The sequence below is a fragment of the Loxodonta africana genome, chromosome 18 (genome assembly GCF_030014295.1).
Source record: "Loxodonta africana isolate mLoxAfr1 chromosome 18, mLoxAfr1.hap2, whole genome shotgun sequence".
Taxonomy (NCBI): domain Eukaryota; kingdom Metazoa; phylum Chordata; class Mammalia; order Proboscidea; family Elephantidae; genus Loxodonta; species Loxodonta africana.
The window spans coordinates 71,183,725-71,209,400 of NC_087359.1; the positions used below are offsets into that span (position 1 = coordinate 71,183,725).

Genomic DNA, 25,676 nt, shown 5'->3' on the forward strand with positions numbered 1-25,676 from the left:
GTTTCTTAAATAATTACAAAGACAGCAGCAACAAAGGTCAACAGCAGCTGCGGCGGTGGCAGTGGCAAGTGCGACTTCAGACACCGTGAACTTGAACACCTCCCATGGGCCAGGGTCAAGCTCATCTGGTACTCAAAATAACCTGAGGACTCAGCACCGCTGTCCCCACCTGACCTCAGGAACTCAACCTTGAGTCCAAAGGCCCTGCCTGTAACTCTGAAGTTACAATCCCTCCTGCTGGTTCATTCTGCTTGCAGCTCCATTCCTGGTTTCTCTCAGAAGTCTACACTTTGAAAATACATTTAGAAGAAAACAGTCCTTTGGTTTATAGAAGATACTGGAAGGAACCCTGCATTCTGCCTCTAGGGATCCTGTTCTCCATTTTATTCTCAAAAGCCTGTACATGGTTCATGTTGCTATTAGTGTTAGAAGCCCAGGGTCCTTCTTAGCATTATGTCATCTCCTGTAGAGAGAGATGCTTAATACATGTTAGCACATTAAAGGCAACAATTTGAATCCTAAAAACTCTTTCATCCATCGTCTTCTGAGAAATCACTGAAAATACTAACGCCTCCAAATTTTCATTTTTAAACTCCTTACCCTTCCCTGGGATCTCCTTGGAACCCACAAGCACATTTTGAGAACAACATTTTGCTGTAAAACGAATATATACAGTTTCAAAGACCGGGCCATGGTGGAGGGCTGGACCTTTAGGAGAAGCAGAGATTGAGGCTCCTGGTGCTTGGTTGGGTAAAGTAACTCAACCAAAGGACACCTCACGAAGAGAGACAGAATCAGCGGCGTTCTCAGCACGAAGGTGTGGATATGATGGGGTAAATGAGCGTGCTCCCTATCAGCCTGGTGTCATCTCAGAGCGGCTCTGTACTTGAGCCTACTGGTACAAAAACTCTCTGGTCTATACACCCAGAGATTGTGGTCCCACAACGAAGAGTATCTATGCTTTAGGAGAGGGAAAGGCCACGAGTGGGAATGTCAGACAAAGCTACTGATCTGAAAATTGGGTGTGGAGCACCCACCCACCCATTCCCACACTCGACGACTTATTTATGGTGTGCCTACTCTGTATCAGGTGCAAAGGACCTGACGGTGAGCGAATTGGCAGTACCCCTGTTCTTGAAGAGCTCACAGTCTCAAGAGACTAGAATTAATCTAATGAAGGCACAGAATAATCTACTTTGGGAGAAAGTCCCAAAGATCAAGCACTAACCTTTTGACAAAGCACATGTCCTGGGCAGCCATAAGCTTAACACTACTTCCTAGCTTGCTCTCTGTCTCTCCTCACTTCCTCTGTTTTCAGTACTTCCTGAGGCCAAAGATGTTGGCATTAAGATTTCTTCCTTTAGAGTTCCTCTGTGGAATTTCCATTACAGCACATGTGTTCCTTGGCATAAATCCATTTCCCTCCCCCACCACGCGTGCAATATACTTCTATCATAGTATGTGAGCTGGAGTCGGTGGGAGGAACCTTGACTTGGATTAAAATAGGCACATTCCTTCAACAATGTTTAAAATAAGTTTTGAGATGGATTTGGATCTCAGCATTACCATGTTCCAAATCATAATGGAAATTTTATGAGATAAATTCAACTTTATATTTGGATTTTGCTACTTGTCAATTTCATTCGACAACTGGAAGGTTGGGTGATCTTCATTCCTATATTGGGCTTTCTCGACCCTCTCATTAGGCTAAAGGTTCAGATCACAGGGTCCAAAACTTCTGAGCTCAATTTCAAGTTCAATGTACAAATTCTAATAACTTTCAGTCTTGACTTGCATATACCAAGCCTTATAGATAGTTTCAGTGTCTCCAGTTCAAAAGAAAAAGCCAAGTAGCCAGAAATGCACGTAAATTCCAAACAAAACGTACAATGGCAAGACCAAAATACCTAACATAAATATGTAATTGTTCACAAAATGTTAGTGACTTAAAAAAAAAAAAACTTCTTGGAATTGCTTAGAGTTGAAAATTTAATGGTGATTCAAAGACGAAGAAAATAATTATTTAGCAGATCAATACCTAAAAATTCCCATAGAAACTGTGTATCAAAATGGCACTATTGGAAAAGGTAACGACATACCTTTTAATATGCAGTGCTGCAGCGCTATGCGTAAGATAAGAAGCAATGTGGAGGCAGTAGCAAGTGGGTTGTTTACGCACTCAAACAATTGCCTTGAAGTGTAATAAAACTGAGCATGAAATGACAGGTTCATGCAGGCCTATGAGCAAAACAAAAACAGAAACCCAAAAACCAACCCCAGGCCCCCAAGCTACCCTGCCCTCCCCAGCCCCCCTGCCAGCCCCCCGACAAGTGTTTCCCTGTGGGCTTAACACCCTTCTGTTTTGGAAGACCTACAGGCTTTATCCATTCACCTGGTGGCTCATGAAGACCAGAAACACTGTCATAGAAAGAAGCTCTCTGAATATTCTGAATCTCTAAAGCAGAGAAACAGCGAAAACAGGACAGAAGAGCAGATACACAAACACGTCGGTTAGTGTGAAAGACATTCGACATCACAAGTAAACTTTGAAACTGGGCTACAAAAGTGGCTTGTCCAGAGCAGATTCCATGCAAACATTACTGCTTTAGATAGAGAATTTGCATATTTGGACAAAGTTCTTACAAAATAAGTCTGGCTAAATCGAAGGAGCACATTCTCATCTCCAGGTGCGAGCATTTTATCAATGTTAAATGATCATCTCTATGTAAAATGAAGGATGAAATTTAAGAGTAACAAGGTACTACTTGAGTCATTGATCATAAAATTATCTTGCAGTTGGCAAAGGAGGACAGGGCTGCAGTCGGTTAAAGCACTGTGAGAAACGTAAACAAGCAGCAGTGGTTCTGCTGTTAAAAATTCACACCCACATGTCATTTTATTTCCAGTACAGGTTTCTGAAAGATAATTTACGTCAAATACAAATTCCTGAAAGACAGGTAACTACCATTAAGGAAAACAAAATTAAGCTCTGTTGCAGCAAAACGTTAAAAATCTGCAATGTGATATAAAATCCTTTATGATTTTGTCAATTAAACTTAAAATAACTTCAAACCGTAAGTTATAAGAAGATACTTATTGCTTATTTCACCACTCAGGAAGATACCCTAAGAGGCACACTTACATGAAAAGGCAATCTTTAGTTTTCTCTGTATAAAAGCCTCAAGAAGTGACAAGATGTCCTATGTCGCTAGCTGGGAGACTGGTCCCAAAATAACATCTTTTAGCAAAAAGTAGGGCACTATGAATCTCTAGGGCAGGGCTGCCACCGATAAATCTTATTGCTCTTGGTTTGGCCTCAGGCAAATGCTACAAAACCCTAACACAAACGCTTATTTTAACACAAAATGCTTTATACTCAACGTACTGGGTCTCCACAGGCAAACTATATTACGCTCATGGCCAACCTGTCATTTTCTTCTTTTGCATTTAAGTGGGTATAAAAGGAGGAAATAACTATGTGTTTTTCCAGGGTGATTTCCTTTCCCCTAGAGGGTAGCTATGAGCTGGAATCGACTGGATGGCAGCGGGTTTGGTTTTTTGGTTTGGAGAAAAAGCTCCCCTTGTCTCACGAGGGCTCCATATTCAAGGAGAGCAGCAGTGATAAGTTCTCCACCTTGGAACCCTCTTCAGACTTCTGTGTCTGCCGCTGACTTCCTGCGTGAGACACACGTCCTCAAAACTGGACACCAGGGTCCTGCCTCCCTCCTGCCCTTCACCCTGCAGATGAGCCCTCCCAACAGTGGCCTTTGAAAGCTTCACTGGATGTTAAACTGAGTAACTGTCTACCTCAGCGGCTGGACAACAGGACTGCTAACAGCATCATCATCAGGACAGCAAACACTTAGCACTATGCCAGGGCAGAAGCAGCACAGCCAATCAAACTCGGGGTGAGTTAGATTTTTCTTAGACTACTTTGACAAAAGTGGCCAAACATGCTCCCAGGCTGCACACCTTTAGGAAGTCGAGGGCTATACCCTGGGCGTGCAAACAGTGCCGTCTGTGAAGACAGAGCACTGGACCAAGTGCAGATTAACAGGCTCGTGTGGGGACCAAAGGAGCTCCAGAAGGCTGCAAGGGTTTCCTCTAAGCGTTTATGTAATCCAATACATACTGTTTCTGTGTCTATCGAGCGGGAAGCACAAAAATGCAGTTAAAGAGCCTCTAGACACGGTCCTACTTATGCAACACGTCACCTGTGAGACATAATCTCTGCTGATCATTCCAGCCCCCCACCTCCTCCCTTGCCTGCCAATCTCACGTTCTAGAACTTCTGAACCACTGCTGCCAAAGTCTTACCTGACATCTGGGCATAAAGGCATGGAATGAAAAGAAAACGGAAGGAGAATGCCCAGGAAGCTGGGAGCTAAGATAAGGACTAGCGCAGTCCTATCATTGCGTGTATCTCCTGACTGCTCAACTAGATTATAAGATTTGGAGGTACCTTGGAAGAAAGGTTTGGCAATCTACTTCTAAAAAATCAGCCACTGAGAACCCTACGGAGGACAGTTCTCTTGACACAGACAGGGTCGCCGTAATTCAGAACCAACTCCACAGCAACTGGTTACTCCCCAAATATCTGCTTTTCTTAGCCAGAAAGAAGAGAAAACTCCATTCCTCTACTCCTTTTCCTCAGGCATTCCTTCCATTCCCACTAGACCTGAACTCTCTACTCCCAGGTTCTCTGACTTTCATCCATCCTATAAGCCACTGCCAGTTATACCTCCTTGGGGTCAACTGTGTTGCTCTCCTGGTTTACAAAGCTTTAGTGGCTTCACACTATTTAGTCAGTGAAGCCCAAATTCCACTTGAGACTGGCAATCAGGATTCTCCACAGTCTGGTCTTAACCTCTTACTCCAGACTCACTTCCTACTCACCCTCCCTTTTTGCCCCAGCCCTAAAGTCAAAACGGAACCCTCACTCTTAGTTGAATACCTGCTGTGGTCTTCCACTTCCATAATGGGATCATTCTTACCTTTCCCTCCCTCATGCCAACTTCACTTATAAAAATATTACCCTTCCTAGTTGAGTTAGCTCATGTAAACTACACCCTTAAATGTTAAATGCTTATAAATTAGTGCTTACAACACTGCCCTGCACTTAGTAAGTGCTTGGTAAAGTTAGGTTCATTATTATTCAGCAAATCCTTCAAGGACAAGAGAAAATGTCTCCTCCTTCACAGCATTCTACCTCAGCACCCCGGAAACGCCCCTTCCTGTTATCATCCCTAAAAACTCATTTTGTTCCGTTCACATGGCATTTACAGCATATGCCTTTGGCATTTAACAATTCGTACACACATCTCACTCCCTTTCCTGTACTCTGAGATCTTAAAAAAGTCCCGGAAGGAGGGGGCTGAGTATTGCACAAAGCCCAGTACAGTCTTACTGGAATTAATTCCCCAAAGAGCACAAATATTCATTACCGCCTATAGTACCCCTTCCTCCTCTTTTTGCACATCTTCAACTGCATTTCCAACTCACCAGCGCTGGCTGTTCCAGCACTGTGGACTCTCTGACAACCAGAGTTCAGTCCTTTTTTCAGCTCTAGTTCCAGTTTCTCATATCTCACCCTAACGTTTCCTAGCTACTGGGTTAGGAGTGCTTCATTTGTTATCTTAAGACACTGTGATGTCCACATCAGGTCCCTCTTCTCTTCTCAGTCCTCAGACCTCCACTGACTTACTGCATTACTGGAAGTAGCCTAGTGCACACTCAGTAGCCAGCTGAAGATTTTCATTGAAAGGTACCAAGACTAGGAGCTTCTGTTTTACCTGGCAGAAACGTGCCCTTTTTGACGACTCCCCCTCAGCACACAACCTCTTCCCAGCACATAGGGATGCAGCCCAGCCCCAGGGCACCCTAACATTTATTTCACCAGTGAAATGATAGTTGTTGAGCAGATTGTCTTTTATATGGCGATCTCTGCCCCAACTCACTCACTCTGTGCTGTCTTCTCTCTTTCTCTTTCCTTCTGCTCCAACTGCCCTAACCCCCTTCTGTTCTGCTTTCTGTGCTTCTTCCCCTCTCCTTCTGAGAAGACAGCTAGTCTGGAGATGCTCCAGAAGAAGCAGAAGAGAGCCAGGCTCCCAGAAGAGGCCAGGCACCAGAGCCATGGCCTGAATGGGGGAAGATCCAGGACGGAGGTCTCATGTGGCATACGCCCAGCAAAGAGATGACATGGAACCAGGATGGCATACAGTTGGGAGAGCTAAGTTCTGATAGAAGATACTGGTTCCCATGATGCACAAGGACTACAAGGCAGTTCTTTTGTTACTACTCAAACCTTCTCATCTAAGATGAAATCACCAAATATTCACCTGGGGTTCAAGTAAACAAAGGAACTATGAGGACTGACAGAAGTAAAAGCAACTGTGGTGTATGCCGGTATTTGAGTTTATTCATCAGCCACTGTGTGTGTACTGGCAAGGGGGCTGGGCACTGCGCGAGGGCGTAGCTTAGCCAGAAGAATACAGGTGTACAGTGCTCTCGGTTTTTGGGTCCCCAGGCCCTTGGATTATAGTTGGATTGGGATTGCGGTAGCCTGAGGCATATGGTAGTTCTTTATGGCTCTGGGCCTAGAATGTTCCTTTCCCCCCTCAGCATCTGACCAAGAAGGCAAATGTCTTGTTATCCATTTCTTAACCTAAGTATTCTTAAAATGGATAAACTCCAATATAACGGCAGCCCTGCTCTAGGGAAAGAGAGTTTTAAAGTAATATATATATATATATATGTACATACATATAAAAGAACCATACATAAACTTCAATTGCAAAAGACTCCAGCAAAGTTTAATTACAAACCTAAGCACTTTCTTACCATCCTTCCAAAGCTCTGCCACGAATCTGTCTGAGGACTGGTGCAAAAGGGTGGCCACGTTGTCATTTAGAGGGTCCATGTTCTTCATCAGCCACTCGTCTGCCTTGTAGTCCACCTACACCAGACCAATGCCAAAAGTGGTAAAACGGGGAAATAAACACGCAAATTAACACAAGACAGTATAAGCTTTAACCGTAAACCTTCACAGGCCAATCCAAAAACTGGTTTCTTTCAAAGGCAATATCTAAAGCATTTATAAACCATTTATAAATAAAAATTTATATACCTTAATAAAATACAGTAATACTTCAAACGTAATGCTTTTAACCTGGTTATTTAATACAAGGGCTCTTACCTTCCCTGCATAATGTATAATGCAAAAATCGGCTTTGTCTTTCAGTTGCCGAGGTTTCTGGAACTTGGAGTGGGATCCTTGCTCTTGCACCAGTTTTTCCACAAAGGTTTTATCAGTGGCTTTAGGAAACCAGCACTCTTCATCCAGAAGGGCCAGGACACCAGGAGGGTTAGCCTGATAAGGGGAGGCAAGAGGAGCCACATGTCTGCATGCCACTCCAGGCGCTAGAAACTTGTCCACTGAATGTGGCAGTTTAATATCCAAAACAATTTGAGTTTTATGATGATCTATGGAAAAGAAATTACTAGAATGGAAGGTAATGCCCAAACTGTAACTAGTTTGTAATTCAAATGCCGAGATCTCAAACTGCTAAGCAAGCACTCGTAAGAAAATGGATGAAGAACTTATAAACTCATGAATACGTAAATTTTAAGTAAAGTGATTCCAAGTAGATGGTCCCCAAAAAGCAACAAGTAAAAGAAGCCAAAAGAAATTGGGGGATGGAAAGGTGAAATTGAACGTTTAAATTATATTCAAGGATGAGCTGGATAAATTATAATAAAACCTCAACTAGCTGGAATGCTCTGGACATTTTATATTCTAACAATTTTAAGTTCGTGATTAAAAAAAATGTATCACTTCACATTTGGTGAAATATTTAAAACGTAAGTAGAGTATATAGAAGATAATGGAAACAGTCGTCAACACTTCCTATTATTTTTTTAAGCACTCATTTGGGAGCCTATTTTATGTTAGTCAATTCGTTTACTGAGAAAAGGACTAGAAAAAACCAAAAGGTCCAAAGAGGCAGAAAGCAGGTTAGTGGTTTACAGGGACTGGATGGGAGAGGTGGGGATGGGGGTGTAGGGGATGGGCAAAGAGTGACTGCTAACGGGTATAGGGTATCTTTTTGGAGTGATGAAAACATTCTGGAATTAGATAATGACGATGGTTGCACAACTTTGTGAGGGAGTATACTAAAATTATACGCTGAATGGTATACTTTAAAAGGGTGAATTTGATGGTATATGAATTATATCTCAATTAAAAACATTTCTTTAAAAATGCCTCGTTTGCCATTCTCTGGGAGCTCAGGTAAACAGGAAACACATGTAAATGTAATGAAATACTTAAACAAGTGTGATTCAATTTGCTTCTAGGTCATTAGTTATTACCATGCTGCAAACACGGCAAGACGGTGAGGCGCGACTGGACTTGCACCAATTCTAGGGCACACCCATGAAAGCAGTTTTTTGATTTTTATGTTTACTGGAGAAGAACTGGCTATACACAAATACTGTCTAAAAAAATAATTAGAGATTATAGTTAAGTAAAAATGAGACAACATAGCAATGTTGTCGGAGAAAGGTAACGGTCCAACAGAATGCTAGCAGGCAGAAGCCAAGAGCATCCTTCTGCAACCAGCCCCGGCACTGAGACCCTTACTCGATGGCTGTCTCGTCTGTAGCTGCTCCACCTACAAAACTGGAAGGATCCAGAGCAGCTAAGAGCACTACAACCAAAGGCAGCTGCGATTAGCTAATTCTAGAGGAGCCCTGAACCTGAGTGGCTGGTAGCTCAAGATAGCCCACTCATCCGACAGCTCTGAGGAATAAAGTTCCATATTAAGATAATGGAAACTTCCACCTTCCTACTATAATTTTTACATTTTAAATCCCTTTTAATGAAAACATTACGTTCTGAAATAGGACCCCAAGCCTCATTTAATCTTTTCTAAATGACTCTTTGACAGCAGGATTACGAACAGCCATTATTATACTGTGTCTCCTTTCAATTTTTTCTACTTCATCCTTTAATGTCAAGATCTGTTACTACTTTTCAACTGGGTATTTCTAAAGAACGATAGGTTTGGGAGACTGTATGCTTCTGTACAATGGTCAGAGACAACACCAGGGTTTGTAAAAAGCCCCCTGGACTCAAAGGCTCACCTACCACCCCGCAACCCCAAGTTGGGAAGTGGCTTGGCTATCTGCGAGACATGGTGAGACAGGCTATGGGACAGGCAGGCTGCCGCCAGTGTGCTTTCTCAGGTGTTGTCCTTCTGGAAAGTACTGTCCTCTCTCTCCATTTTGAAAGGAACATCAAGGGAATCATCACCCCATGCTGTTCTACACGCTATAGTTAGATTCTCTTTTATGATAAACTCTTACAGGGATTAAAAAATGTCCATCAGATTTGGTTTCTATTAATAAATGGAATAAAACCAAACCGAAACCTGCTGGCGTTGAGTTGATCCAAACCATGACGGCCCCCTGTGTTACAGAGTAGAACTGAGCTCCACAGTATTTTCCTGGCTACAATTTTTATGGAAGCAGATCGCCAGCCCTTTCTTTCACTCTACCGCTGGATGGGTGGGAACCACTAAACTTTCGGTTAGTAGTTGAGCACGCAAACAACAAATCACATAGTCATCAATAGTACTAATACGAAATATTTCCATTCTCTTACTTACGTAAATTCCCAAACAATTTTTGGTGGTGGTGGTGGGGGACAAACACCATGGAAATGTGTTTGTGTATGCATGAAGGTTAACTGGAAGTTACTACTAGGATGCCTTGAAGCCCAAACCCAAGCCTGTTGCCATCGACTTGATTCCGACTCACCGCAACCCTACAGGACAGAGTGGAACTGCCCCAGAGGGTTTTCAAGGAGCGGCTGGTGGATTTGAACTGCCAATCTTTTGGTTAGCAGTCAGACACTTAACCAGTGTACCACTAGGGCCCTTGTATGCCTTGACGTATCTTCTAAACCCAGCTGTAAGGTACACAGATGCAAATCTCCTCTCAGCCACAGGTAACCTGAGATTTCTGCTCTAAACAAGCAGTTACAGTGACCAGAGAGGTAGAACGATCTCGCATGTATGAGCCAGATGAAGATCATATGTTAAACCTTAAATGTCTAGTTTGCTAGAACTATATCTGTAACCCTGGTGGTTGTCTTCTAGGTTTTCCCTCTTCCCAATCTGCCACTCCCTTCTGACTACACATACTATAACACCCAGTACCCCTGGGCATCAAATCAGATCTCTAACACCTTTCCAATGTGTAGAACGCAGGTGGGAACCACAGCCTGAGATGCAAGAAAATTGCTTCAGAGCCCAGTGGACCTCACAGGAGAGACCTGTGCTGTTGTTAAAACAAAGCTACTTAACGGGCATTAGACCATTATGTAAATTCAAGATATCGATGCTTAATAATGCTTTGGTTTTTCCTGTATTTTGGCAGATAGTAAAATAGAGAAAGCTGACACCTGTTTAGCAAAGGATAACTGCCAAGGGAATACACAGCCAAATCATCAATATTTGTTTGAGATCGTATGTAAAGTTTCATTAAGTGAATGAGTTACACCAAAAAAAACCAGTTGCTGTTGAGTCGATTCCGACTCATGGGAACCCCACGTGCATCACAGTAGAGCTGTGCTCCAGGGGGGTTTCAGTGGCTGTGATCTTCTGGAAGTAGGTCATCAGGCCTTTCTTTCAGGCACCCCTGGATGGATTCAAACTACCAACCCTTTGGTTACTAGCCAAGTGCTCAACCATTTGTGCTACCCAGGGACTCCTAAATGAGTTATACCCAGTTCTACATATTTCCACTTAACACTAAACCAACAAGAAACTAATCTTGGATGCTTTATAAGATTGCCATTAAAAACATATCTGCAATCACTCAATCAATGAATCAATAAATAAAAAAAACTGAAATAAAAAAAAAAAAAAAAACTGCCAAAATAAAAACACTTACGAGGATAAGCTTTAGTTATTTAAAAATCGATTCACATGAAATACGTTATTCTCAGCTAAATGAAATGTCCTTATATAGCCCAGGAAGTATGGCAGATGGAGTTCAACCCTATGACAGGTGCTGGGGGTGATATACACGCAACCAACACTAACAAGAGCGAGAACCAGCGTATACTGTCGAGCGCCCTCACATACGCCAGTACAGAAACAAAGCTGGAAGAAAGGAGGGCTGAACAAGAGTCTTACCGGATGCTGCTTACTTTTCAAATAGATATTTTATCAGAGCATCACCTTCCTTGAAAACTTAGATTAGAAAATGATCTTAACACGGGCTAGACAAGATAATTTCTGTCTAGGCACTGCTTGAACACGAACTGAAAGCCAAATATCAAGTGACGGTTCTTACGGGTCTCTCTATTAAGTCAATGCAGGGCTGCAGATCTAATCCAAAATCAATAAAGTTCCACTCGATGCCTTCCCGCTGGTACTCCTCCTGCTCCAGGATGAACATGGTGTGGTTGAACAACTGCTGCAGTTTCTCGTTGGTGTAGTTGATGCAAAGCTGCTCAAAGGAGTTCAGCTGGAAAATGTGGAGTCGTTTCCCAAACACGCGGCGGGGGGGAGCGGGGAAGAAAAATTAGTCATCTAGTTATCAAAAAGTTCATTCAAAATTATTAATTACACTACATTATTGATTCTATCCAACGATAATGATGAAACCAATGGTCAGAGTCTCTCTCTTACACCCACACACACAGGGTCAGAGTCTCTCTCTCTCTCACACACCCACACACAGGGTCAGAGTCTCTCTCCCTTACACACACCTACCCACTCACACACACACAGGGTCAGTCTCTCTCTCACACACCCACACACAGGGTCAGAGTCTCTCTCCCTTACACACACCTACCCACTCACACACACACAGGGTCAGACTCTCTCTCACACACTCACACACAGGGTCAGAGTCTCTCTCTTACACACACCTACCCACTCACACACACACAGGGTCAGACTCTCTCTCACACACTCACACACAGGGTCAGAGTCTCTCTCCCTTACACACACCTACCCACTCACACACACACAGGGTCAGTCTCTCTCTCACACACCCACACACAGGGTCAGAGTCTCTCCCTTACACACACCTACCCACTCACACACACACAGGGTCAGTCTCTCTCTCACACATATACACACAGGGTCAGAGTCTCTCTCTCTTACACACACACACACACACCCCTACCCACTCACACACACACACACAGGGTCAGTCTCACATACACACAGGGTTAGAGTCTCTCTCTCACACACACACACACACAGGGTCAGAGTCTCTCTCTCAGACACACACACACACACACACACACAGGGTCAGTCTCTCTCTTACACACACCTACCCACTCACACACACGCAAGGTCAGTCTCTCTCACACACACACACACACACACACACACACACACACAGGGTCAGAGTCTCTCTCTTACACACACCTACCCACTCACACACACGCAGGGTCACACACACACAGGGTCAGAGTCTCTCTCCCTTACACACACCTACCCACTCACACACACACAGGGTCAGTCTCTCTCTCTCACACACACACACACACACACACACACACACACACACAGAGGGTCAGAGTCTCTCTCTCTCTCTCTCACACACACACACAGGGTCAGAGTCTCTCTCTCTTACACATACACACACAGGGTCAAAGTCTCTCTCTTACACCCACACACACAGGATCAGAGTCTCTCACACCCATACACACAAGGTTACTCTCACACACACACACACACACAGGGTCAGAGTCTCTCTCTCTTACACATACACACACAGGGTCAAAGTCTCTCTCTTACACCCACACACACAGGATCAGAGTCTCTCACACCCATACACACAAGGTTACTCTCACACACACACACAGGGTCAGAGTCTCTCTCTTACACCCACTTACACAGGGTCACTCTCTCTCACACACATACACACACACAGAGTCAGAGTTTCTCTCTCACATACCCACACACACAAGGTCACTTTCTCTCCCACACATACACACACAGCATCTGAGTCTCTCCCTCTTACACACCCACTCACACAGGGTCACTCTCTGTCACACACACAGGGTCAGAGTCTCTCTCTCTTACACCCACACACACAGGGTCAGTCTCTCTCTTACACACCCCACACACAAGGTTACTCTCTCATACATACACACACAGGGTCAGAGTCTCTCTCTCTTATACACACACACACACACAGGGTCCGAGTCTCTCTCTCTTACACACCCACACACACAAGGTCACTCTCTCACACATACACACACAGGGTCAGAGTCTCTCTCTCACACATACACACACAAGGTCAGAGTCTCTCTCTCTTATACTCACACACACAGGGTCACTCGTACACACGAAACACACAGGGTCAGAGTCTCTCTCTTACACACCCCTACCCACCCACTCACAGAGGGTCTCTGTCTCTCACACACACCCACACACAGGGTCAGTCTCCCTCTTACACACACACACACCCCCTAAATTTTTTTGAAAAGGTAAAGAGAAAGAACAGTGCATGGCCACATCATGTTACTGATCTGCTAAAATGAGAAAATAATAAACTTATGTTAATTGAATAATTAAAAAATAAAACTTTTTTCCGTTCTTAATAGTAAATGGTTAAGGAATAGAAATGAGAAATAAATGAGACAAAATGGGAAAAAGACGCAAGAAAAACAGACTTGGGGAGGCTGAGGCCAGGTGAGGCAGGGGCGCTGGTGAGCAGAGAAGGGCAGCTCTGCAGACGTCGCAGGGTCTAGAGACCAGGCTTGGTGCATCCCATTCACTCCTAATAATCACCTTTACTTGCTGTTGAATTGAGCCCACCTGACACACAGTCTGCGTGAGGTTCCTGGCTGCTTTTCTATGCTCCTCTTACCACTTTCTGATTTTGCCAATATCTCCTGGGGTGAATGTGAGCATCTTTTCCATAGCACATCCCCCCAAATAACCTCTTCCATGATAAAAAGTTATTTTTAATTAAAGAGGGTTTAATCAATCTTCAAGGAAGAGATTTATACTCTGAAAAAGCCACCCCAATCTTCTATACCCCTATGGAGCTGTCAGACTCCCTACTGTAAACTGAGGTCACGCTAGGAGGGCAGGGGTAGTACTGACCCTTCTTGGCACTGCATCTCTAGTGAGAACCCTTTGCTGTCGAGTCAATTCCAGCTTATAGTGACCCCACAGGACAGAGCAGAACTGCCCCCATAGAGTTTCCAAGGCTGTAAATCTTTCTTCCTCGGAGCAGCTGGTGGGTTCAAACTGCTGACCTTTTGGTTAGCAGCTGAGTGCTTAACCACTGTACCACTGGGGCTCCTAACCAATCTCCTACTAATGGATATTGAGGCTTTAAGACCCAGGATGTATAAAGCTCACTATAAACAACCTTACATTTCTAGTGCTGCACACACTTTTCTACTGTGTATATATTCATATGTCAAAACCGTACTTCTTGAAATTCTATAACTTTACAACGTTTTGGTATCTTCTAATGTCCTCATTTCTTTTCCAGAGTTTTAATTTTTTTTATTAATGTATTTTTCAATTTAATTTTAGAATAAGTTTGCCTAGTTCTCACTCTTAAAATTTCTATCGTTCTTGGCCATTGAGTTGACTCTGACTCACAGTGACCCCACGTGTTAAGAGTAGAACTGTGTGCTCCGTACGTAGGGTTTTCAAGGCTGTGCCCTTCTGGAAGCAGATCACCAGGACTGTCTTCCAAGTTGCTTCGGGGTGGGTTTGAACCACCCACCTTTCAGTCAGCAGTCAAGCACTTAACCATCTGTGCCACACAAGAACAACCAAAACTTCTGTTACAGGTTTTAAACCACTGTGCTGAATTTATAGATTAATTTTGGGAATGATGTTAAATTTTCCCATCCAAGAAAAGGGTGTCTTCCCATTTCCTCAAGTCTTCTTTTGTTCTTCTCAGCATTTTAAACTTGTCTTCACCTAAATCTTGCCCTTTTTTTCTTAAATTTATCCCTAGGTATTTGATCTGCTTTTATTGCAGCTGGTAATAGGATCCTTTCTTTTTTTATATCTTCTGGTTGCTTGTATTTAGGAAGGCAGCAAATTTGAAAAAAATCCAATTTATAACCAGCTGCCTTTCACGATCTCTCACGTTATTCACAAATCAATTACATTTTTAAACAATCTCTTACAGTGGAGGTGGTGGTTCAAAGGATGGAAACGTTTCTGTCAGTAATGGTTCAGATTTTACGAGGCCAGACTTATAATTTTAAACGGGTTAATTTTAAAATAAGACAATACCCAATCGTGGTCAAAGTGGCATTCTGATCTCAGGAAATATGGAATTTAGTATTTATGCCTTATGAAATAGCCTATCAAAGGAGAGTTAAAGACAGATACATCTTTACGAGACCAAGGTTTTATAAACTTCTTTGCAAAACCACAGCAAGTATGTGATCAAAAACCTTTGCTGTGATTTGTACTGGTGGTGAATACGTGTTTGGAGAAATCTAGACAAATCAACAATAAAACATATTAAAATGCATCATCAATTCATGTTGGTTGTATTTTCAGAATACACATCATTATTTTTCCACGTTTCTCCACCTCACGCTGCTACTCCCCCCGCCGATTTTCTAGCCCAGCCACCATTATTTTGCCCCTGGTCTACTACAATGGCCCCCGCTCCATGGTCTTCCACTTCTACTTCCGCCCAATTACACTCCATGTTTCAACTACTCTCTCCCTTTGGTCAGCCATCCCTAGTCACAGTGGCTTTCTAACACACATAGGACTACTGAATTTGTTCTCTCTACACCAAGAAAACTTACAGGAGTCGGCTGCTTCTCATACTTCAAGTATGTCTAACTGATACCCCTGCAGAGAGGCCTTCCACGAACAGGCTGCCTGAAGTTGGCCTCCCCAAGTCTTTTTATCTCAGCATCTCATTTATATCCTCCAATTCACAAAGCTGTGAATTTAGTAGTGATTTGTGCCCCTGGTGCCCAGCACCGTATGTGGTATACAGTCGGCTTTAACTAAAATGTATGAAAAGTATAAACGGAAGGAAGGAAGGAAAGGAGGGAGGAGGGCACAAGAGAGGGATAAGGAAATGAATACCTCAAAAATTTCAAATCCGGCAATATCCAGAATTCCAATGAAAGACGCTCCCTGACGTTTGGTCCTATCTAGAGCTTTATTAATACGGTGAACAAGCCAGCGAAAGAGCCGCTCATAGGTAGCTTTTGCCAGTGCTTCTACTGCAAAATCTGCCTGTAATTAGACATCAACTGTTTATTTTGGATAGCATCTCAATAAGGCATTAACATCTGTCATATGGAGTTTACTACTATACGGTACCCAAAAAGCCTGAAATAACATTTACTGCTTAATCACATCTCAATTTTACACAACAACAGAGGGTATTAATAGCCCAATTAAATGACACTGGGGACAATCAATTTAGGGGGTGGGTAAAGATGCTCAGTAAAAACAAACTCCTCTCAGGCCCCTGGGGTTCTGTGAAGCGTTTCTGCCCAGAGTGAACTCAGTCAGCCCACACTTTCTCACAGGAGAATCACTTTCCAGCCTTCCTGGCCAAAGCTAACCGATGTGTTTTTAAAGTAGTAGCACGATAAATGGGTAACTGAGATTCCAATATTCTTCTAAGTATCCCAGCCACCACAGGGACAGGGCAGCGGTGCCCCCCTCGACTGGACCAGCTCCTGAGGTACAGAGACTTGTCCTACTGATTATCAATCTACCTAGGGAAAACCGGAGAAGGTATTTCAAATTGACTTTTTTTTTTTTTAATTTAAATCTTTTAAAATTTTTCTGAAAACAAGTAAATATACTAGAGAAAATATACTCAATTAGTACCAACAAATATCCACATAATAAAGTTCTTATTAATTTAGTTTCTTAAATGTCAATCAGAAGGTCAAGCGACCTTGACTTATCATTATAACAAATTAATATTAATATTAAACTTACTTGTTCTTTGGTCTGGGCCTTCTGCACATAGTCTCGGCCGACCTTGATCCGAGGGGTAAGTATAGCCCGAGTGAACTCCATCACATTCATCCCGAGAAGATGGCACAGTTTCTGGGCAACTGAAGTTTAAGAGTCTGTTAGTCTCCTACACACCAGGCTTCTACTTATGATCTACTCGTAACACACTCGATAGGAACTTTCAAAAACTTTAGTAATCCTTAAATTGTATTAAGAAATAAGCCAAATAAATGTCTTCCAAGTCAGACAAGTTTTAGGTCTGATGAAAAATACCTTTTCTTTCAAATAAGACGTTCATCCTTAGGTGATAAGAGATGGCTAGTCAGCATTTGCTTATTCTGGAGAGTTTAATGCAAATGCCTGAATCTTAGAACGTAAGGATAATGGGCAGAATGAGAAAAATGATGTTTAATACTGTTTAAACCATAAAATGAGTTTCTAAAACAACTTGGAACATGGATGAACCTGGAGGACATTATGCTGAGCGAAATAAGTCAATTACAAGAAAACAAATATTGTATGCTCTCGCTTTTATGAAATAATATGAACAAATAAATGAAACTAATGTTCCTTAGTGGTTACCAGGGATTGGGGGGAGGGGATTCAGTATCTAGATAGTAGACACTTGTTATTTTGGGGGATGGGAAAGGTAACACCAAATGAGGGTAAACTGTGTACAGCTTAATGAAAGTAAACAATGTCACTAAAATGTACACAACAAAAAGGACCATTTGCTAATTATTATGGCATATATAATTTTGAAATAATAGCAACAACAACCAAAAAATATGTGTGGGTATATGTGTATGTAGATACATGTATGTAGGTGTCTATATACAGGCATATGCACGATGTTGTTGTTAGATGGCATCTGGTCCGTTCTGACACACAGCGACCTCAAAATCGTTATGTTTGAGCCCACTCTTGCAGCCACAGTGTCAGTCTATCTCATTGACGGTCTTCCTCTTTTTCGCTGACTCTCTACCAAGCATGATATCCTTCTCCAGGGACTGATCCCTCCTGATAGCATGTCCAAAGTATGTGAGATGTAGACTCACCATCCTTGCTTCTAAGGAACATTCTGGCTGTACTTCTTCCAAGACAGGTTTGTTCATTCTTTTGGCAGTCCACAGTGTATTCAATTTTCTTTGCCAACATTACAATTCAAAGGTGTCAATTCTTCTTCAGTCTTCCTTATTCATCATCCAGTTTTCGTATGCATATGAGGCAACTGAAAACACCATGGCTTGAGAGTCAGGTGCACCTTGGTCTTCAGTGTGACATCTTCACTTTTTAACACTTTAAAGAGGTCTTTTGGGGCAGATTTGCCCAATGCAATGCATCCTGATTTCCTGATCGCTACTTCCATGGGTGTTGATTGTGGATCCAAGAAAAATGAAATCCTTGACAACTTCAATCTTTTCCCCATTTATCATGTTGGTGCTTATTGGTCCAGTTGTGAGGATTTTTGTTTTCTTTATGTTAAGGCATAATCCATACTGAAGGCTGCGGTCTTTCATCTTCATCAGTAAGTGCTTCAAGTCCTCTTCACTTTCAGCAAGTAAGGTTGTGTCATCTGCATAACGTAGGTTGCCAAAGGGTCTTCCTCCAATCCTAATGCCCCATTCTTCATACAGTCCAGGTTCTCAGATTATTTGCTCAGCATACAGACTGAATAGGTATGGTGAAAGGATACAACCCTGACACACACTGTTCTTGACTTTAAACCATGTAGTATCTATCCCCCTGTTCTGTCTAAATGACTGCCTCTTGATCTACGTACAGGTTCCTCATGAGCACAATTGTTTGGGAATTCCCATTCTTCGCAATGTTACACATAATTTCTTATGATCTGCACAGTCGAATGCCTTTGCACAGTCAATAAAGCACAGGTAAACATCCTTCTGGTATTCCCTGCTTTCACCAGGATCCATCTCACGTCAGCTGTATGTATTACGTACATACATGTATGAGTGTGCATATGCACATACTCACATACACAACAAAGCACATAGGAAGCACAATTAAGACATAACCAAACACCTTGAGGGATTGGTTTCCTAGGTTTGAAGGGTTAGGACCATAGTCTCATGGGATAATTCAGTTAATTGGCATAATATAGTTCATAAAGTTTATGCATCTGGGGTCTTAAAAGCTTGTGAGTGGCCATCTAAGATACAACTGTTGGTCTCTCTTCATCCGGAGGAAAAGAGAAAAGAAGGAAACCAAAGACTCAGAGAAGAAAGTAGTCTATAGGACTAATAGTCTACACAAACCACAGCCTCATCTACCCTGAGACCAGACGAACTAGCTGGTGCCCGGCTAGCACTACTGATTGATCTGATCGGGGCCACAAGAGATGGACCCTGATAGAATGGGAGAAAAATGTGGAACAGAAGCTCAAATTCCTACAAAAAACAAACAAACAAAACAGACTTATTGGACCAGTCGAGACTACAGCATTCCCTGAGACTACTGCCCTGAGATATTCTTTACACCTTGTACTGAAACTAGCCCTGAGGTCACCTTTTAGCTAAATAACAGATTGGCTCACAAAATAAAGAACATCATCTGTGAGTGGGATGCTCCTATGTGAGACCAAACTGTCAACAATTACTTTAAAACAAAGACAAGAATGTAAGGAGGCAGGAAAACTGGATTAATGGAAATGTAATAACCAGAACAGAAATACTGAGAATGTTCAGGCATTGTGAAGAAAGTAACCAATGTCACTGAATGATCTGTGTTGAAATTGTTGAATGGGAACCTAAACTGCCATGTAAACCGTCACCGAAAACACAATAAAAAATTATTAAAAAAAATTGTTTAAATCATCATATTACCAGTATAACTGGTCATGCTCATGTAATAACCCTAATAATATTATAGTAGGCAGGAGAACCTAAAAAGGGTTTTCAAAGATAATAACTTGATTACATGTCCACCATGAAGTGCTGAATAAACAGTCGCTAATTTTATGATATGGTTGATTGGTTCTTACCAGCATCAGGCACCCACCTCACCAGAAATTCACTGTCTAGTATCTTCAAGGTCCAACATCAAGCACACACAATTATTATAATTAAATTTTGATTAAGTGTTAAAACAGCAATAAAAACTCTGTAAGGGTAAGCACATATTAAATGAAATTAGAAGTATGACCTATCTAAGTTCTTACTTCAAAGACCTGCATTCTACCACCCTGACCCAGGGTCACTGGTAGGTTGCCAGTAAGTAGCCTGATCAGGGAGGAGATCAGGCAAAATGCAGAACAAGCCAAGGAGCACACAGACAAAGCAATAGAGGAATTTAATATTATATAAGAGCACAATGACAAATTTAACAGGCTGCAAGAATCCAGAGAGAGACAGCGAACAGAAATTCAGAAGTGAAAAGTAAAATATCAGAATTAGACAACTCAACAGAAAGTCAAAGGAGCAGAATTGAGGCAATGGAAGTCAGAATTATTGAGATTGAAGATAAAGCACTTGACACCAACTTATTTGGGGAAAAATCAGACAAAAAAATTAAAAAAAAAAAAAAAATGAAGAAACCCTAAGAATTATGTGGGACACCATCAAGAGGAATAACCTATGAGTGACTGGAGAACCAGAATGGGGGGATAACAGAAAATACAGACAGAATGGGGTAACAGAAAATACAGACAGAAGTGTTGAAGATTTGTTGGCAGAAAACTTCCCTGATATCATGAAAGATGAGAAGATATCTATCCGAGAAGGTCATCGAACCCCACACAAGGTAGATCCCAAAAGAAAGTCATCAAGACATATTATAATCAAACTGCTGAAATCAAAGATAAAGAATTTTAAGAGCAACTAGGGATAAACGACTTGATGGCAATGTTTATTTTTAAGGGATAAACGAAAAGTCACCTACAAAGGACAGTCAATAAGACTATGCTTGGACTACTCAGCAGAAACCGTACAGGCAAGAAAACAATGGAATGACATATATAAAGTCTTGAAGGAAAAAAATTGCCAGCCAAGAATTATATGCCCAGCAAAACTGTCTCTGAAATATGATGGTGAAATTAGGGCATTTCCAGATAAACAGAAGTTTAGAGAATCTGCAAAAACCAAACCAAAATTATAATACTAAAGGGAGTCCTCTGGTTAGAAAACAAATAACATCAAATAACAACCCTAGGACACAGGACAGAGCAACCAGACATAAACCCCTGACACGGAAATCACAAAAATAAATCAAAGCTAAAACGCTGAAAATAAGGAAACAGGGACATCAATATATAAAAGATGACAACACTAAAACAAAAAAGAGGGACTAAAAAATGTAGTCACAGATCCTTCATATGGAGAGGAAATCAAGGTGATACAAAGAAATAAAAGTTTGATTTAAACTTAGAAAAATGTGAGTAAACATTAAGGTAACCACAAAGGAAACTAACAATCCTACACATCAAAATAAAACAGAAGAAAAACATAAAGACTCGGCAAATACAAAGGCAACAACAACGAAAAAGATGAAAAGAAAATACATAAAGAAAAATGACTCAGCACAGAAAATGGAACAAAGAAACTGTCAAACATACACACAAAAAGACATCAAAATGACGGCACTAAACCCATACCTATCCTCCTCCACCCACGGGCCATTTTAAGGTTTCAAAGCAAAGCTCACTAATACGTGTCTTGCTCTAAGGCTGGAACTGCCTGATTTTTAAGTCTCATTTACCAGCACGAGAGCAGTAGGGAGGCAGGCTCGTACGTCAATCATACTACTTGGGCTAAATGGTACATGTCATGGTCCTGGAAATCAAAAGCTCTAAGACGGTGGGCAAGGGCTTGGTCAGGAAAGAGAGATGAAGACACATCCCGAGAGGCACAGGTCCTTTAAAGCAGGCATACCAAATTAAGTTGTTAACAAGCCTCAAATGGGTTACCAAAAGGACCTTTCAAGGGCAGAGACCTGGAGTCTACGCCAGCCTTCAGTGGCCATGGCGGACCATGGGTGCTCGTGCGCATCAAGATAACTTACTCAGGTAATCCAGCATCCCAGGTAATACGGAGAGTGCTTTTTTTTTTTTTTGCCTCCAGAGCATCAGAAGCAAACTGAGAGCTCACAAGGTCTACAAACACATTTTTTCAATTCAACTCTTGTTCCTGACTAGTTCACATTTTGGCCCATTTTCAACAATTAAAGACTGGCAGATTTCATATTAAAATCTACATTTCCATCTTCCCTTGAAAAATCAATTATAATGAGCAATGTTGGGCCTACACTCCTCGTGAAAATTGGCTACAGCTCAGCAGCTGCGGCTCCCCTTTCAGATGAGCCATGTGGTCTCCCGGGGCCCACATTCTCTCCAACAGCTACCACCTCCCCGACGCTGGGCAGAGGACCCACTGCCACTACACCCAGCCGCTTCTCTCGTTTACAGGCTCAGCCTGGCCCTAAGTAGGCATGTGGGGTTGCCTCTCTGCTTATAAGTCACTTGGAAAATGCCTTAGGAGGGTATTTATGCTTGCACGGGAACATATGCGTGGGGGACATAATAACAGCCCGTCTAAACAGAGATAAAGCCAGTGTTCATCGGCTCACCTGTATTTTCTGGCATGGAAGCTTGATCGGTATTCCTCTCCTTTTTGAAAGAAATATTCCCAAACTGCAGCACTGAAGATACTACTTTAAGCATTGCTTTGTGTTGATACAAAGAAAAAAACAAAAATACTTTATCAGTATGTAGCAGCTATGTATCCTAAATTATTTTGTGCTAGAAATTAGCTTCATAAAGCTCTTTAGTCAGGCGTGCCTCAGGGTTTCATAAAATTAGAGGCGGTTCTTACTAGCTTCTCAATTGTTTTTGAACTTAGGTTATTTACCCCAAATCTGTAAGGTTTCTGAAAAAGAGTAAGTATGAGAATCTTAGAGAAATCACACGTACACAGAATTTCTTCGTGAGAGAAGCCCATTATATGCATCGCTTCCATTGTCTCCTGGAAGTTATCTTTGTCTTGCTGTCCCGGAATAGGGATATAGCCATTGGAGAGAAACCTGTAGTTACTAAATCCCTCAAGGAGCAAATCAGCTAAAAGAAAATATAATGGAACAAAATTTAATAAACACTTATAAAACACACCCGCATTCAGTCTGTACTGGTGTCGCCACAGGAGAACGATGCCTCACGTCCAACCCATCACCACCACACACTTTTTCTTTCTTTATGTTGTCACGTAAATACACAAACATAGACGACGTCCCATTGTCTACACCAATGAAAGAACATGATAATGCAAACAATGCAAAAACCTCAACGAGAGTTTGGGGACAGTGGTTTGTGTAATACTTAAACATTTGAAATTGTATCACTGGGAAGTAAATTCTCCAGATAACTGAGCTTTACTGTTTTCAAATTGAAATATTTTAGTCTTTTGAGGGAAACTTTTAAAGCCATATTCTACATTCCTATCTTAACAAGTAGTTTATAGCAAACATGACTGCGTCAACAAGAAGACTACCACGGACATAAGATAGAAACACAGACGTAGAAGGTGTAAAGCGTGGGGCCGAGCAAGTTCTAAGCCCAATAAATGCCCTGGAACAGTTTGTGGTTAATTTGCCTTTTATAGTTAGGTGCTACCTCTCTCCCCTGACAGAACGTGATAATGGACACCCCCACTGGCTCCGTGAACTTTAGGAACCAATGAATCAAAGACTACTTAACTTACTCTTTCAATAAATGTGCTCTTGAGAGCAGAAGGATGTTCTCAGGAGCGGCTAAATAGGGCTATTCATCCTTGTAAAAGAGGTTGTAATATGCTTTCAGCTTTCTTTGTAAGTGGCTCTAACTCTCCTACAGAGAATTTCTGGGCATCACCCCATCACTCACCACCTATCTACATCACAGTACTTAACTTCTACTGAGCACTGCCTGCTTGCTTTTTCTCTCTCCTTCTCTTTGTTTTCCTGATTTCTTACTCCTCCAGAGTCATTGCAAGGCAGGAAGCCTGAGGGTTTTCTTCTCTTCAGCACCTCATATTGCATAATCTTGAATTTTTAATCTCTCACTGGCAGTTAATTTATTTGGCTGTTGCTTCCTTGCAGGTCTTTCTCTAATTAATTTTTGGGTTCAATGCTTTCACACATGCCTGCAGTTAGCAAAAGCCTAGACCGCAGATGAGAAAAGTATTACTGGGTATGTGTCTACTGTGATACACAGATAGCATATAACCCACTGCTGTCGAGATAGCATATATACTAATGATACAGAAGCAACACTGAATTGAAGACTCAGAAGAAACTGGGAATTTGTGTATTTTCTCTTCTCACTCAGAAACTGATTCATGTGCTTTAGACCAGAGTTCTACTCTTCACCCTACCCAACCCCAAGCTTTCGGTCTTTACAATTCATGCCAAAAACAAACAAAAAATACACACAGACCACACACTCTAATGGAAGTATCACATACACACATATACACGAACACAAATATTTATTTTACTTAATTTTATTACGTAAATTAATTTTTTTCTTAATTTTATATTTATAAATGTTGAGCTAGAACTGGATAAAAATCTATGTTCATTTATCTTATAATTTAAAAACTCGCAAAAAGAAAAAAGTACAAAAGAGAATGTAACAACACCGATATACCTGCCACTCAAAGTATCTATTCCTCAACATGGAAGTTCATGCTTATGCTCTAACCAGTTAGGATTTCGATCTGTATGTGTAAAATTACTGTTCCTTGAAACCTCTCTCTTAAAAAAAAACTAGTATTAAAAAAGATATTCAAGTGAGTATAAAACAGTAAAGATCCTTGTGACTTACACTTCAGGTGTTCCCCTGCTCCAGACAACAACTGGTAAAAGATATGAAAAGTCCGCTCATCTTTTGCTTGACGAACAGCACGAGACTTTTCTAGAAGGTCTGAGCAAAGATGGTTTAAGGATTAAATAATTCAAAAGGAGGTCCTCTTTATACAAATTTAATTCATAAAACTTATTCTTTCTCTGATATGTATCAACTATGCTGCAAAGAACCAATATAAATGTTTGTACTTTGTAAGGGGGCAGGGAGGAGAACACACACGCACCGGACTGGAAGGGAACTTACAGATTGCTGGGTGCTTCCCCACTCCGCCTCAACCCCAACTGGGCAGATTTACATTCAGGGAACACAGCACTCCAGCTGAACTGTCAGAAGCTATTAAAAATGAAGTACAGCTGCTTAAGGCAGGAGAAGGCTTATAACATCAGAATTATCATCAGAATTTTACAAATAAGAAAACCAAGACACAAAAGAAATAACTGAATCAAAATAACACAGCTAGAAGGTGATAGGGCTAAAAATAAAAACTTAGTCCGACTCCCGAACATACGTGCTATGAGTCACCTTACACTCATCGCTCTATCATTTGGCTAATGGGAGGGCTATCGCCTGTCACAGGCGGTCGCTGAGAGGATTTAGGACGATGAAATCTTCTCTATTTTGGATTATGCTATTATCATAATATACGTGTACAGCAAAAAGGATACATGTTTCAATGTTGGCCCCAACGATATAACCAGTTACATCAAAGTTGATCCGAATAAACTTGCCCTGAAAATAAATTAAAAAGAGAAAATTAAAAATAAGGACAAAGAGGATCCAAACACTATAAGATAATAAAACAATGTGCCATGTGTGAA

General features: G+C 41.6%; 1 protein-coding gene across 2 annotated transcripts in view; it reads right to left on the reverse strand.

The window, feature by feature from the left end:
- MYH10 (myosin heavy chain 10) overlaps positions 1 to 25,676 on the reverse strand; it is a 163,712-nt gene that overhangs the window by 48,847 nt on the left and 89,189 nt on the right. Inside the window, exons 7-16 of one of the 2 annotated variants that reach the window (XM_064271764.1) lie at positions 25,524 to 25,587; positions 24,817 to 24,915; positions 22,930 to 23,073; positions 22,587 to 22,682; positions 16,989 to 17,107; positions 16,116 to 16,268; positions 11,362 to 11,535; positions 7,196 to 7,369; positions 6,841 to 6,955; positions 2,393 to 2,455 (exon numbers count right to left, since the gene is read on the reverse strand). In XM_064271764.1, coding sequence (XP_064127834.1) covers positions 2,393 to 2,455; positions 6,841 to 6,955; positions 7,196 to 7,369; positions 11,362 to 11,535; positions 16,116 to 16,268; positions 16,989 to 17,107; positions 22,587 to 22,682; positions 22,930 to 23,073; positions 24,817 to 24,915; positions 25,524 to 25,587 — 1,201 coding nt within the window. The remainder of the gene's footprint in view (positions 1 to 2,392; positions 2,456 to 6,840; positions 6,956 to 7,195; positions 7,370 to 11,361; positions 11,536 to 16,115; positions 16,269 to 16,988; positions 17,108 to 22,586; positions 22,683 to 22,929; positions 23,074 to 24,816; positions 24,916 to 25,523; positions 25,588 to 25,676) is intronic. The other variant, XM_064271765.1, reaches the window with a different exon arrangement.